Below are 14,136 nucleotides of genomic sequence, written 5' to 3'. Positions count from 1 at the left end.
ACAAACAAATGTAGGGATGGCTTCACAGTCAAATCATTTTTTTTTTGGTCATTTTGTCTTTTCTAGGGCCACACCCGTGTTACATGGAGGTTCCCAGGCTAGGGGTCTAATCAGAGCTACAGCTGCCAGCCTACACTGCAGCCACAACAATGCCAGACCCAAGCCTTTACAGGCAAATTCTACCAAATGTACAAAGGAGAACTTGTACCCATCCTTCTTAAACTTTCCCAAAAGATTGAAGATGGAACACTCCCAAAGACATTATATGAAGCCACCATCACCCTAATACCAAAACCAGACAAAGGTACTAGAAAACAAAATCATAGGCCAATATCTTTAAGAATATAGATGGAAAAATTCTCAACAGAATTTCAACCAACTCAATCCAAAAATACATAAGAAAGATCACACATCATGACCAAGTGGGATTCATCCCAAGTCCACAAGGATGTTTCAACATATACAAACAATCAATGTCTACACCACAGTAAGAAAACTCAAAAACTGCATGACCATCTTCATAGATGCATGAAAACCTTTCGACAAAATCCAACATCCATTCATGATTAAAAACTCTTACCAAAATGGGTATAGAGGGAACATATCTTAACATAATAAAAGCCGCTTGTGACAAACACACCGCCAATATAACCCTCAATGGAGAAAAGCTGAAAGCCTTCCCACTAAAATCGGGACTATGACAAGGATGCCCAATCTCACCACTTTTATTCCACATGGTATTGGAAGTCCTAGCCATAGTAATCAGACAAACAAAATGAATAAAATCTTTCCAAAGTGGAAGAGAACAGGTAAAACTGTCACTCTATGCAGATGATATGATACTATACATTGAAAAGACTCCGCACAAAAACTACTTGACCTGATCAATGAATTCAGTAAGTAGCAGGATATAATATTAAAATTCAGAAATCAGTTGCATTTCTGTATACTAACAGTGAAATAAATACTGGAAAAGTAATATAAAAATACAATACTTCTTAAAAATCGCCACCCAAACAATTAAATGCCTAGGAATAAACCTGACCAAGGAAGTGAAAGACTTATGTGCTGATAAGTATAATTCACTACTGAAGGTAATTAAAGAGGATTCATGGAAATGGAAAGATATTCTATGGTCCTGGACTGGAAGAACTAATACTGTTAAAAATGGTCATACTACCCAAAGAAATCTACAGATTTAATGCAATCCCTATCAAATTACCCATGAATTTTTTCACAGAACTAGAACAAATAATCCAAAAATGTATATGGAACCATAAAAGATCCAGAATTGCCAAAGCAATCCTGAGGAAAAAAGAAACCAAGCAGGACTCTCCCAGACTTCAGACAATATTACAAAACTACAGTAATCAAGACTGTGTGGTACTGGTATATAGATCAAATGGAACAGAAGAGAGAACCCAGAGATAAACCTAGACACCTAGGGTCAATGAATATTGAATAAAGGAGGCAAGAATATAAAACAGGAAAAAAAAACGGTCTCTTCAGCCAGTGGTGCTGGAAAATCTGGACAGCTACATGTAAATCAATGAAACTAGAACACACCCTCACACCATGCACAACAACAAACTCAGAATGGCTTAAAGACTTAAACATGGAGTTATCATTGTGGCTCAGAAGTAACAAACATGACTAGTATCCATGAAGGTTCGATCCCTGGCTCCTCTCAGTGGGTTAAGGATTTGGCGTTGCCATGAGCTACAAAGAAGGTTGCAGACATGGCTCAGATCTGGCTTTGCTATGGCTTTGGTGTAGGCTGGCAGCTGCAGCTCCAATTCAACCTGTAGCCTGGGAACTTCCATATGCTGCAGGTGTGGCCCTAGAAGGACAACAACAACAAAAAAGACTGATACACAAGACAAAACACCTTAAAATTCCATACAACACCATCAAAGTCCTAGAAGAGCCATGAGCTGTGGTGTGGATCACAAAAATGGCTCGGATCTGGCATGGCTATGGCTGTGGTGTAGGCCAGCAACAGTAGCTCCAACTCGACCCCTATCCTGGGAATCTCCATATGTCCCCTAAAAAGCAAAAAAACAAAACAAACAAAGAAACAAAAACTCCTAGAAGAGAACACAGGGAAAACTTTCTCTGACATCAACTGTACAAATGTTTTCTTAGGTCCATCTCCCAAACAAAGCATTAGAAATTAAAACAAAATAAACCAAAGGACCTAATCAAACTTACAAGCTTTTGCACAGCAAAGGAAACCATTTAAAAAACCCAAAAGAAAACCTAAGGAATGGGAGAAAATAGTTGCAAATGATGTAACCTACAAAGGCTTAATCTCCAAAACATACAAATAACTCACACAATCAACAGCAAAAAACCAAACCCAATTGAAAAAGGAGCAGAGGACCTAAACAGACAATTTTACCAATATGCAAAGGAAAAAATGCTCAACATCACGAATTATCAATGAAATGCATATCAAAACTACAATGTCATACTACCTTACACCAGTCAGAATGGCTATCATGAATAGACTACAAAGAAATGCTGAAGAGGCTGTGGAGAAAACAGAACCCTCTTACATTGTTGGTGGGAATGTAAATTGGTACAACCACTATGGAAAACAGTATGGAGGTTCCTCAGAAAACAAAAATATACAACTACCACATGATCCAGCAATCCCACTCTTGGGCATGTATCCCGAAGAAACTTTCCTTGCAAAAGACACATGCACCCACATGTTCACTGCAGTACTATTCACAATAGCCAAGACACGGAAACAACCCAAATGTCCATTGACAGATGAAGGGATCAAGAAGATGTGGTACAGATACACAATGGAATACTACTCAGCCATTAAAAAAGTACAAAATAATGCCATTTGCAGCAACATGGATGCAACTCGAGGCTCTCCTACTAAGTGAAGAAAGTCAGAGGGAGAAAGACAATACCGTATGATATCATTTACACGTGGAATGTAAAAAATCGAACAAATGAACCCATTTACAGAATAGAAACAGACTCACGGACATGGAAAGCATACTTGTGGCTGCCAAGGGGGAGGGCAAGGGAGAGTGATGGACCTGGAGTTTGGGATTATTAGATGCAAAGTACTACATCTAGATTGGATAAGCATGGGGTCCTGCTCTACAGCACAGGGAACTATATCTAATCACTTCTGATAGAACATGATGGAGGATAATATGAGAAAAGAGTGTACGTAGGTTATGGCTGGGTCACTTTGCTATACAGCAGAAATTGACAGAACATTGTAAACCAAATATAATAATAAAAAATAATATTTAAAAAAGAATAAAAACTAAAAACTCATAGCCACAAATGACAAACACCACAGAACCCATCAACCCACCACACATATGATTTTTGCAATTCTCTCATCTACTGAATTGAAACCATACTGTGAACATGGGAATTTTAAGAGCATTGAGCTCACTGGAACAAATCTTACCTTGGGGATGAGGTAGTTTCTGAATTTAATGTCCCTGGTCACTGCGTGAGGCAGGCTGATGGGGACCAGGTCAATGTATCTCTGGATCTCATGCACCACGGCATCTGTGTAGGGCATGCGGCTTCTGTCCTGCATGCAAGGACTTCGGTGTCTCTCAATCACGGAGTCAATCTCTTTCTGCACTTTGGCTGGTAAGACACAAGTAAGACTGATGGAAAAAGAGCTATACCATATTTGCATACCAATTCAGGGACACATGGAGCTCTACCAAGGTGTCCCAACATCATTATACACATCACTCACATGCTCAGAAGTACATCTAGACACAGAGACTGAGTTGTCTATTTATAGGTACAAGTGACTTTCACACAAGGCAGGCTTTGAGATAAGTCTATACACACCTACATATCAGCATAAGGATTAATACAAATAGAAATAATAAAATGCTTCAATGATAAATAGGTATTTTCATTCCCGTGTTCACTGCAACACTACTCACAACAACCAAGATACAGAAACAACCTAAGTGTCTGTCAATGGATAAAGAGATAAGGAAAAGACAATGTATATAGAGAATATTATGCAGCCAATAAAGATGAAAATTCTGCTTTTTGCAACAACATGAGTGAACCTGCATGATATTATGGCTAAGCAAAGTAAGCCAGACTCAAACAGACAAAAACTGCATGATCTATCTTATATGTGGAATCTAAATAAGTCAAACCCGGAGTTCCTGTCATGGCTCGCAGAAACAAATCTACCTAGTATCCATGAGAATGCAGGTTCAATCCCTGGCCTCACTCAGTGGGTTAAGGATCCGGCGTTGCGGTGAGCTCTGGTGTAGGTCACAGACATGGCTCAGACCTGGCATTTCTGCGGCTGAGGTGTAGGCAGGTGGCTGCAGCTCCAATTCAACCCCTAGCTTGGGAACCTCTGTATGCCATAGGTGCGGCCCTAATAGGACAAAAATAAAATAAAATAAATAAAAAAGTCAAACTCATAGAAACAAAGAAGGAAGGGGGTTGTTGTCAGAGGTTGGGGGAGGAGAAAATGGGGAAATGTCAGTCAAAGGGTACAAACTTTCAGTTATAAGATCAACAAATTCTGGAGATATAATTACGACATGGTGACTATAGTTAACAATGCTGTATTACATCCTTGAAGTTTGCTTAGAGTCGTTAATAAGCTTGATTGTGGAAATCATTTCATAATTTGTCCATATATGAAATCATCACTTTGTACGCCTTAAATATATAAATTTGTATTTGTTAATTATATTTCAATAAAACTGGAAAAAAATAATGTTTAAAATGGGATAGAATTCCTTTAGTCATATCTTCTGTTTAAATAGCACATTTTTATTTCTAGTTCTAATCTTTTAAAATACCTCCCGGGGGAAGAGGACAAGATGGTGGAGGAGTAGGGGGACACGCTCACCCTCTCCCACAAACACAACAAAAAAAGCACATCTACAGAATAAATGACTCGCACAGAACAGCAACCAATCGCTGGCAGGGGAACCTAAACTCCAATAACGCCAAGAAGTTCGTGACATTATTGGGCAGAACGGGAGAAAAGAGGAGAGTGAGACAAGGTGAATCCGAGCGGGACGGGCGCTCCTGAAAGGGAACTGCGGAGGAGAAAGGGATCCCGCACCCTGGAAATTCACCTACCGGGCGAAAGATCAAACGAACCGGAGCAATCTCCAGATGCAGAGAAGAGTGTAGCAGTAAGTTGGAGTACGGAAAACCGATCAAGAACCCAACGGACCATCTGAACTATGGGCACAGTCACCAAAAATTGAGAGGCCTGGGTGGGGGCTGAGCACCGAATCCTCGGCTCCAAAGGTTAGTCCCCCGGAAAGGGCCGGGACGCCTGGGTGGGGGCTGGGCACCGAGACCTTTCCTCTGAAGGTTAATCCCTGAGAAAGGGCCCTGCGATGCCTGGGTGGGGGCTGGGCACCAAGACCTCGGCTCCAGAGATTAGTCCCCGGGCTAGGGGGGCAGGGCAGAGCGGAAACTGCTTGGGATGTCTAGAAACCATTTGACGGGGCAGAGACTGCCTGGGAGACTAGAAAACAAAGCTATCGCAGAAGAAGGGAGCAATACTCCAGGGCCGGGGAAGTGGAAAGCCACATCAGAGGGAACCTGGGAGAAGAGCCTGGTCTGCGCCCGTGCTGGGGAGGGGAGAAAAGAAGGGGTGGGTCCCCATAGAATACTACCCATGCCAAAGCAAGCTTACAGGCCCGCTAGCTAGCTGAAAGCTGTGCTTCCCAGTGCATCCCCTCCCCCCACCCCCACACGCCCTACGCTCTCACCAGACCTGGGGCTGCCTGCCATCCAGGATGGCTGGCCTCAACAATTGCCTGAAGCCTACCACCTCAGGGGCTGTCCCTGCACAGGCCTGCTTGCCCTTTGGAGGGGCTACACTTCCGCAGAGCAGCACCAAACACCACCAGCCCCCGAGAAAAGGCCTGCAGCCCAGAAAAGCTAGAACAAGCTTAGCCAGGCTGTGAATAGATTGGCCTAATTCTTGGAGGGTTTTTCTGAGTCGGGTTGCCCCAGGGAGGAGCCTCTTGGGTTTCCAATGGCCCTGCTACCCGCCCAAGCCCACAGGGGATGCTCTAGTGGACCAGCTGTATAGGACTGCCAGCTCCAGGCAGGACCCCCTGCAGCCCAGAAAAGCTGCAACAAGCCTGGCCGAGTTGGGAAAAGATCTCAGATGGTTTTTCTGAGTTGGGCTGCCCTGGGGAGGAGCCTCTTGGGTCTCCAACAGCCCTGCTACCCGCCCAAGCCCCCAGGGGGTGCCCCACTCCCGTGAAATAACTGCTCAGCAACACCAGCCCCCTGGAAGAGCCCCTGCAGCCCAGAAAAGCTGCAACAAGCTCGGCCAGACTGTGAAAAGATCCGCATACATTCTCACGCTGTCCTTCTGAGTTGGGCTACCCTAGGGAAGAGCCTCTTAGGTTCTCAGTGACCCAGATAGCTGCTCCAGCCCCCAGGGGGTGATGCACCCCTGAAGAGCAGCTGCCCAACACCGCCAACCCCCTGCAAGAACCCCACAGCCTAAAAACACAAGAGCAAGCTCTGCATGACCAAGTGAAATCTGCTACCTTCGTGGTGTGGACCTCCCAGTCCTGTCTGCCCTCAGGAAGTCCTCCTTGGCTTCAAAGAAACACTGTTAGCCCCATCAACACTCCAGAAAAGCCACACTCCCTCAAAAAAGATTGACCAACAACGCCAGCCCTCAGGAAATATTCCACGGCAGTGACAAGGCAAACACTGCCCGATCACGGAGAGTACAACTCCCTCAGGAGAAAGAAGACAACAAGCAAGATGAAGAAGCTGAGAAACCACCCCCAGTCAAACCAACAGGAGAACTCACCTCAAACAGTCAACAATGAAACAGATCACGGCAGTCAGACAGACCTGGAGTTCAAAAGAGAAATAGTGAAGATACTGAAGGAATTAAGAGAAGATATGAACAGTAATGCAGATACCCTCAGAAAGGAACTAGAAAATATAAGGAGGAGCCAAGAAAAACTAGAACATTCATTTGCAGAGATGCAAACTGAACTAGGGGCAGTAAAAACCAGAATGAATAATGCAGAAGAACGAATCAGTGATATGGAAGATAGAATAATGGAAATCACTCAATCCGGTCAACAGACAGAAAACTGAATCAAAAAACTGGAAAGCAATATAAGAGACCTATGGGATAATATAAAGCGGGCCAATCTACGCATAATAGGAATTCCAGAAGGAGTAGAAAAAGATAAGGGAATGGAAAATATATTTGAAGAAATTATCGATGGAAACTTCCCAAATCTAAAGGATACTGGGTTCAAGATACAAGAAGCACAGAGGGCCCCAAACAAACTGAACCCAAATAGACCCACACCAAGACACATCATAATAAAAATGGCAAAAGTTAGTGATAAAGAGAGGATCCTAAAGGCAGCAAGAGAAAACCAGAGTGTTACCTACAAGGGAAGCCCCATAAGAATATCAGCTGATTTCTCTACAGAAACACTACAGGCCAGGAGGGAATGGCAAGAGATATTTAAAGTGCTACAAGGAACAAATATGCAACCTAGAATACTCTATCCAGCAAGAATATCATTTAAAATAGAAGGGGAAATAAAAACTTTTCCCAACAAACAAAAACTTAAAGAATACAGCAACACAAACCCCAGGTTAAAGGAAATATTGAAAGGGCTTCTCTAAACCAAAAAGAAAGGAAGGAAAGGGAAGAAAAAAGAAAAGAAAAAAAAAAAAGAAGAAGAAGAGGAAGAACTAGGACTGATGAAACCGCAATCAGAGAGCAGTCACTCAAATAAGCCAGCATACAGATTTAATCATGAACATGCTTCAAACAAAATAAAATTAAAAAGAAAAAAATACAAAAGAGTCATCAAAACCATAAAATGTGGGCAAGGGATGTTAGGAGGTAAATAACCCTTTTTGTTTTTTATGTATGTCTCCCTTCTTAATTTTAATATAGTAATGAAGTGTTTGAACTTACAGGACCATCAGGCTAAAACACACAATTATGGGAAGGGGTTAGCATACTTAAAAAACACGGCAACCACAAGCCAAAACCAAATATTGCATTCGCAAAAAATGAAAAAAAAAAATACACTCAAGCAGATAATAACAGGAGACAATCCAACCAAAAAAAAAAAAAAAAAGAAAGAAAGGAAGAATGGAGAACCATAGAATCAACTGGAACACGAGGTTCAAATGGCAATAAATAATCATCTATCAATTATCACCTTAAATGTCAATGGACTGAATGCCCCAATCAAAAGACACAGGGTGGCTGAGTGGATAAAAAGGCAAAAACCTTCAATATGCTGCCTACAAGAAACTCACCTTAGGACAAAAGATACATATAGATTGAAAGTGAAAGGGTGGGGAAAAATATTTCACGCCAATACACATGACAGAAAAGCAGGAGTCGCAATGCTCATATCAGACAAAATAGACTTTAAAACAAAAGACATAAAGAAAGACAAAGAAGGACACTATTTAATGATTAAGGGATCCATCCAAGGAGAGGATGTTACTATCATCAACATATATGCCCCAAATATAGGAGCACCCAGATACATACAAGAAATATTAACAGACATAAAGGGAAATATTGATGAGAATACAATCATAGTAGGAGACCTAAATACCCCCCTCACATCAATGGACAGATCCTCTAGACAGAAAACCAATAAAGCAACAGAGATCCTAACGGAAACAATAGAAAAGTTAGACTTCATTGATATCTTCAGGACACTACATCCAAAAAAAGCAGAATACACATTCTTCTCAAATGCTCATGGAACATTCTCAAGAATCGACCACATATTGGGACACAAAGCGAATCTCAATAAATTTAGGAGCGTAGAAATTATCTCAAGTATCTTCTCTGACCACAATGCCATGAAATTAGAAATCAACCACGGGAAAAGGAAAGAGAAAAAAACCTACTACATGGAGACTCAACAACATGCTACTAAAAAACCAATGGGTCAATGAGGAAATCAAGAAGGAAATTAAAAACTACCTGGAAACAAATGATAATGAAGACACAACCTCTCAAAATCTATGGGATGCTGTGAAAGCAGTGCTCAGAGGGAAATTTATAGCAATCCAGACCTTTCTCAAAAGAGAAGAAAGATCCCAAATTGACAACTTAACCCTCCACCTAAATGAATTAGAAAAAGAAGAACAACAAAGACCTAAAGTCAGCAGAAGGAAGGAAATTATAAAGATCAAAGAAGAAATCAATAAAATAGAGACTCAAAAAGCAATAGAGAAAATTAATAAAACCAAGAGCTGGTTCTTTGAAAAGGTGAACAAAATGGACAAACCCCTGGCCAGACTCACTCAAAAGAGGAGAGAAAGAACCCAAATCACCAAAATTATACATGAAAAAGGAGAAATCACAATGGATACAGCAGAAATACAAAAAACCATAAGAGAATACTATGAACAACTATATGGCAACAAGTTTGACAATCTGGAAGAAATGGACAATTTTCTAGAATCTTACAGCCTGCCAAAACTGAATCAAGCAGAAACAGACCAACTGAACGGACTGATCGCTAGAAATGAAATTGAAGAGGTCATAAAATCACTCCCTACAAATAAAAGTCCAGGACCAGATGGCTTCACAGGTGAATTTTATCAAACATATAAAGAGGAGTTGGTGCCCATCCTCCTTAAACTCTTTCAAAAGGTTGAAGAAGAAGGAATACTCCCAAAGACATTCTATGAGGCCACCATCACCCTCATTCCAAAACCAGGCAGAGATACCACCAAAAAAGAAAACTATCGCCCAATATCATTGATGAATATAGATGCAAAAATTCTCAACAAAATCTTAGCCAACCGAATCCAACAACATACCAAAAAAATGATACACCATGACCAGGTTGGGTTCATCCCAGGTTCACAAGGATGGTTCAACATACACAAATCAATCAGCATCATACACCACATTAACAAAAAAAAAGTCAAAAATCACATGATCATCTCAATAGATGCAGAAAAAGCATTTGATGAAGTTCAACATCCATTCATGATCAGGACCCTCGCCAAAGTGGGTATAGAGGGAACACTCCTGAACATAATCAAAGCCATTTATGATAAACCCACAGCAAATATAATCCTCAGTGGGGAAAAACTGAAAGCCTTCTCACTCAAATCTGGAACAAGACAGGGATCCCCACTCTCACCACTGCTCTTCAACATCATTTTGGAAGTCCTAGCCACAGCAATTAGACAAACCAAAGAAATAAAAGGCATCCATATAGGAAGAGAAGAGATCAAACTGTCACTGTATGCAGATGACATGATACTATACCTAGAAAACCCTAAGGACTCAACCCCAAAACTACTTGAACTGATTCATAAATTCAGCAAAGTGGAAGGATATAAGATTAACATTCAGAAGTCAGTTGCATTTCTTTGTATACCAGAAATGAAACATTAGAAAAGGAATACAAAAATATGATACCTTTTAAAATTGTACCTCACAAAATCAAATACCTCGAAATACACCTGACCAAAGAGGTAAAGGCCCTATATGCCAAGAACTATAAAACTTTAATCAAAGAAATCAAAGAAGATGTAAAGAAATGGAAAGATATTCCATGTTCCTGGATTGGAAAAATCAATATTGTGAAAATGGCCATACTACCTAAAGCAATCTACAGATTCAATGCAATCCCTATCAAATGACCCATGACATTTTTCACAGAACTAGAACAAACAATCCAAACATTTATATGGAACCACAAAAGACCCAGAATCGCCAAAGCAATCCTGAGAAACAAACCAAGCAGGAGGCATCACTCTCCCAGACTTCAAGAAATACTACAAAGCCACAGTCATCAAAACAGTGTGGTACTGGTACCAAAACAGACAGACAGACCAATGGAACAGAAGAGAGAACCCAGAAATAAACCCTGACACCTATGGTCAATTAATCTTTGACAAGGGAGGCAAGAACATCAAATGGGAAAAACACAGTCTATTCAGCAAGCATTGCTGGGAAACCTGGACAGCTGCATGCAAAGCAATGAAACTAGACCACACCCTCACACCATGCACAAAAATAAACTCCAAATGGCTGAAAGACTTAAATACACGACAGGACAACCATCAAACTCCTAGAAGAAAACATAGGCAAAACACTCTCTGACATCAACATCATGAATATTTTCTCAGGTCAGTCTCCCAAAGCAATAGAAATTAGAGCAAAAATAAACCCATGGGACCTCATCAAACGGAAAAGCTTTTGCACAGCAAAGGAAACCCAAAAGAAAACAAAAAGACAACTTACAGAATGGGAGAAAACAGTTTCAAATGATGCAACTGACAAGGGCTTAATCTCTAGAATATATAAGCAACTTATACAACTCAACAGCAAAAAAACCAATCAATCAATGGAAAAATGGGCAAAAGACCTGAATAGACATTTCTCCAAAGAAGATATACAGATGGCCAACAAACACATGAAAAAATGCTCAACATCGCTGATTATAAGAGGAATGTGAATCAAAACTACCATGAGATACCACCTCACACCAGTCAGAATGGCCCTCATTAATAAGTCCACAAATAACAAGAGCTGGAGGGGCTGTGGAGAAAAGGGAACCCTCCTGCACTGCTGGTGGGAATGTAAACTGGTACAGCCACTATGGAGAACAGTTTGGAGATCCCTTAGAAATCTATACATAGAACTTCCATATGACCCTGCAATCCCACTCTTGGGCATCTATCCAGACAAAGCTCTACTTAAAAGAGACACATGCACCTGCATGTTCATTGCACCACTATTCACAATAGCCAGGACATGGAAACAACCCAAATGTGCACTGATAGATGACTGGATCAGGAAGAAGTGGTATATATACACAATGGAATACTACTCAGCCATAAAAAAGGATGACATAATGCCATTTGCAGCAACATGGATGGAACTAGAGAATCACATCCTGAGTGAAATGAGCCAGAAAGACAAAGACAAATACCATATGATATCACTTATAACTGGAATCGAATATCCAGCACAAATGAACATCTCCTCAGAAAAGAAAATCATGGACTTGGAGATGAGACTTGTGGTTGCCTGATGGGAGGGGGAGGGAGTGGGAGGGATCGGGAGCTTGGGCTTATCAGACACAACCTAGAATAGATTTACAAGGAGATCCTGCTGAATAGCATTAAGAACTATGTCTAGCTACTCATGTTGCAACAGAAGAAAGGGTGGGGGAAAAAACTGTAACTGCAGTGTATACATCTAAGGATAACCTGACCCCCTTGCTGTACAGTGGGAAAATAAAATTTAAAAAAATGTAAAAAGTAAAAAAAATTTTTAAAAATAAAATAAAATACCTCCCGGACTGGTTGCGCGTTCAGTCCCTGCCCTTGCTCAGTGGGTTAACGATCCAGCGTTGCCATGAGCTGTGGTGTAGGTTGCAGAGGCGGCTCGGATCCCGCGTTGCTGTGGCTCTGGCATAGGCTGGTGGCTACAGCTCCAATTCGACCCCTAGCCTGGGAACCTCCATATGCCGCAGGAGTGGCCCAAGAAATAGCAAAAAGACAAACAAACAAACAAAAAAACAAACAAACAATAAATAAATAAATAAAATACCTGCCAGACTGTGTAAATTTTCTCAGGCTTTCTCACCAAATTTCTAGAATTTTTGCTGTACCTCAACAAATATAGTTCTCTACCCTACCCTAGCATTAGAAGGCTGCATATTAAGAATGAGGCAAGATTTCTTCAGAACACATACATACTATTCCAAGTGGACTCTTCTCAGAGTTCCCCTCATGGCTCAGTGGTTAATGAATCTGACTAAGAACAATGAGGTTGCAGGTTTGATCCCTGCCCTTGGTCACTGGGTTAAGGAACTGGCATTGCCATGAGCTGTGGTGGAGGTCACAGACCTGGCTCAGATCTGGTGTTGCTGTGGCTGTGGCAGAGGCTTGGGGGCCATACCTCCAATTAGACCCCCTAGCCTGGGAGTCTCCATATACTGCCAGTGTGGTCCAAAAAAACAAAAACAAACAAACAATAAAGACAAAGACAAGAAAAGAGGACTCTTCTCAAGAAAACTAATATTCAATCCTAGGCCAATTTTTGCTGGCCATGCCTGCTGCAAATCCCTTCTCATGAAGTCCAGACATTTATCCAGAATTTTTTATTTACGAAATCCATATATTTAGAGCCTTTGCTATGGCTCATGCAGAATTCCCTGTTTTTATTCTTCCTCCCCTGTTGCACAAATTTGTCTTCTTTTTATCCTTTTCTTAACATTTGGACAACTTGTAGTTGGTGGCACAGAAATTTCAAAAATAAAGCATCTCTAATGAAATAACATGGAGGCCTCTCTCCGTGTCTTCCCAGCGCTTGGCTGAAATCACCCAGCCCACCATGTTGGTCATACCTGTGACATCTGGGTGCTTTAGCAGCAGAAGGAGCCCATATCTCAGAGTGGTGCTCGTTGTCTCTGTCCCAGCTTCAAACAAGTTAGATATAGTAGTCATCAAGTTTTCAAAAGTAAACGCCATCTGGTGATTGTGTTTTTCCTAGGAATGATTAGATGTGATTATCTGATACTTTGCCAGCATGTATACTTGGAACCAATCCAAATAACGCACTGTTAAAGTTAAGTAAACCAATCTGAAATTCTCTCCCCTATGACTTATTGCAAATATTTGAAGCTCTACATCAAACTTCAGGACAGACAGGAAGCCCACCCAGCTTTAACTCTTCCTTCTCATTCTCCCACATGCTGTGTGAAGTGATCACATCCACCTTCCTTTTATGGCTCAACACTCTGTATTTCTCACTTGTTTGTATTTCCATCTCACCTGAGATGTACATCCTCTTTCTTCTCAGATGGCCTATTAGTATCTAACAAATAGGGTTCAGGTATCCTAGTTATTTAACCATTTAACCTTATTTAATTTTTTTTTTTTTGGCCATTCCCAGGGCATGCAGAAGTTCCCAGGCCAGAGACTGAATCCATTCCACAGTAGTGACCTGAGTCACCACAGTGACAACATTGGATCCTTAACCACTAGACCACCAGGGAAGTCCAACAAGTCAATTTTAAACCTCCCATGGTGCTCAATTCAGATCCATGCACACATAGGCATCCAAAGTGCTGGTCATATGAT

At 41.2% G+C, this 14,136-nt stretch overlaps 1 protein-coding gene across 1 annotated transcript in view; it reads right to left on the bottom strand.

The window, feature by feature from the left end:
- Positions 1–14,136, bottom strand: part of LOC146396994 (cytochrome P450 2C18-like) — a 47,508-nt gene that overhangs the window by 14,050 nt on the left and 19,322 nt on the right. The window contains exons 6-7 of the mRNA XM_084995016.1: positions 13,401–13,542; positions 3,446–3,633 (exon numbers count right to left, since the gene is read on the bottom strand). Coding sequence (XP_084851142.1) covers positions 3,446–3,633; positions 13,401–13,542 — 330 coding nt within the window. The remainder of the gene's footprint in view (positions 1–3,445; positions 3,634–13,400; positions 13,543–14,136) is intronic.

This window comes from Sus scrofa, chromosome 14 (genome assembly GCF_054392235.1).
Source record: "Sus scrofa isolate SSC_HxYL_T2T_F1_AM1 chromosome 14, Sscrofa_HxYL_maternal_Yorkshire_Landrace_v2.0, whole genome shotgun sequence".
Classification (NCBI taxonomy): domain Eukaryota; kingdom Metazoa; phylum Chordata; class Mammalia; order Artiodactyla; family Suidae; genus Sus; species Sus scrofa.
The sequence above is the reverse complement of the archived record's forward strand: the minus strand, read 5'-3'. Positions and strand labels throughout refer to the sequence as shown.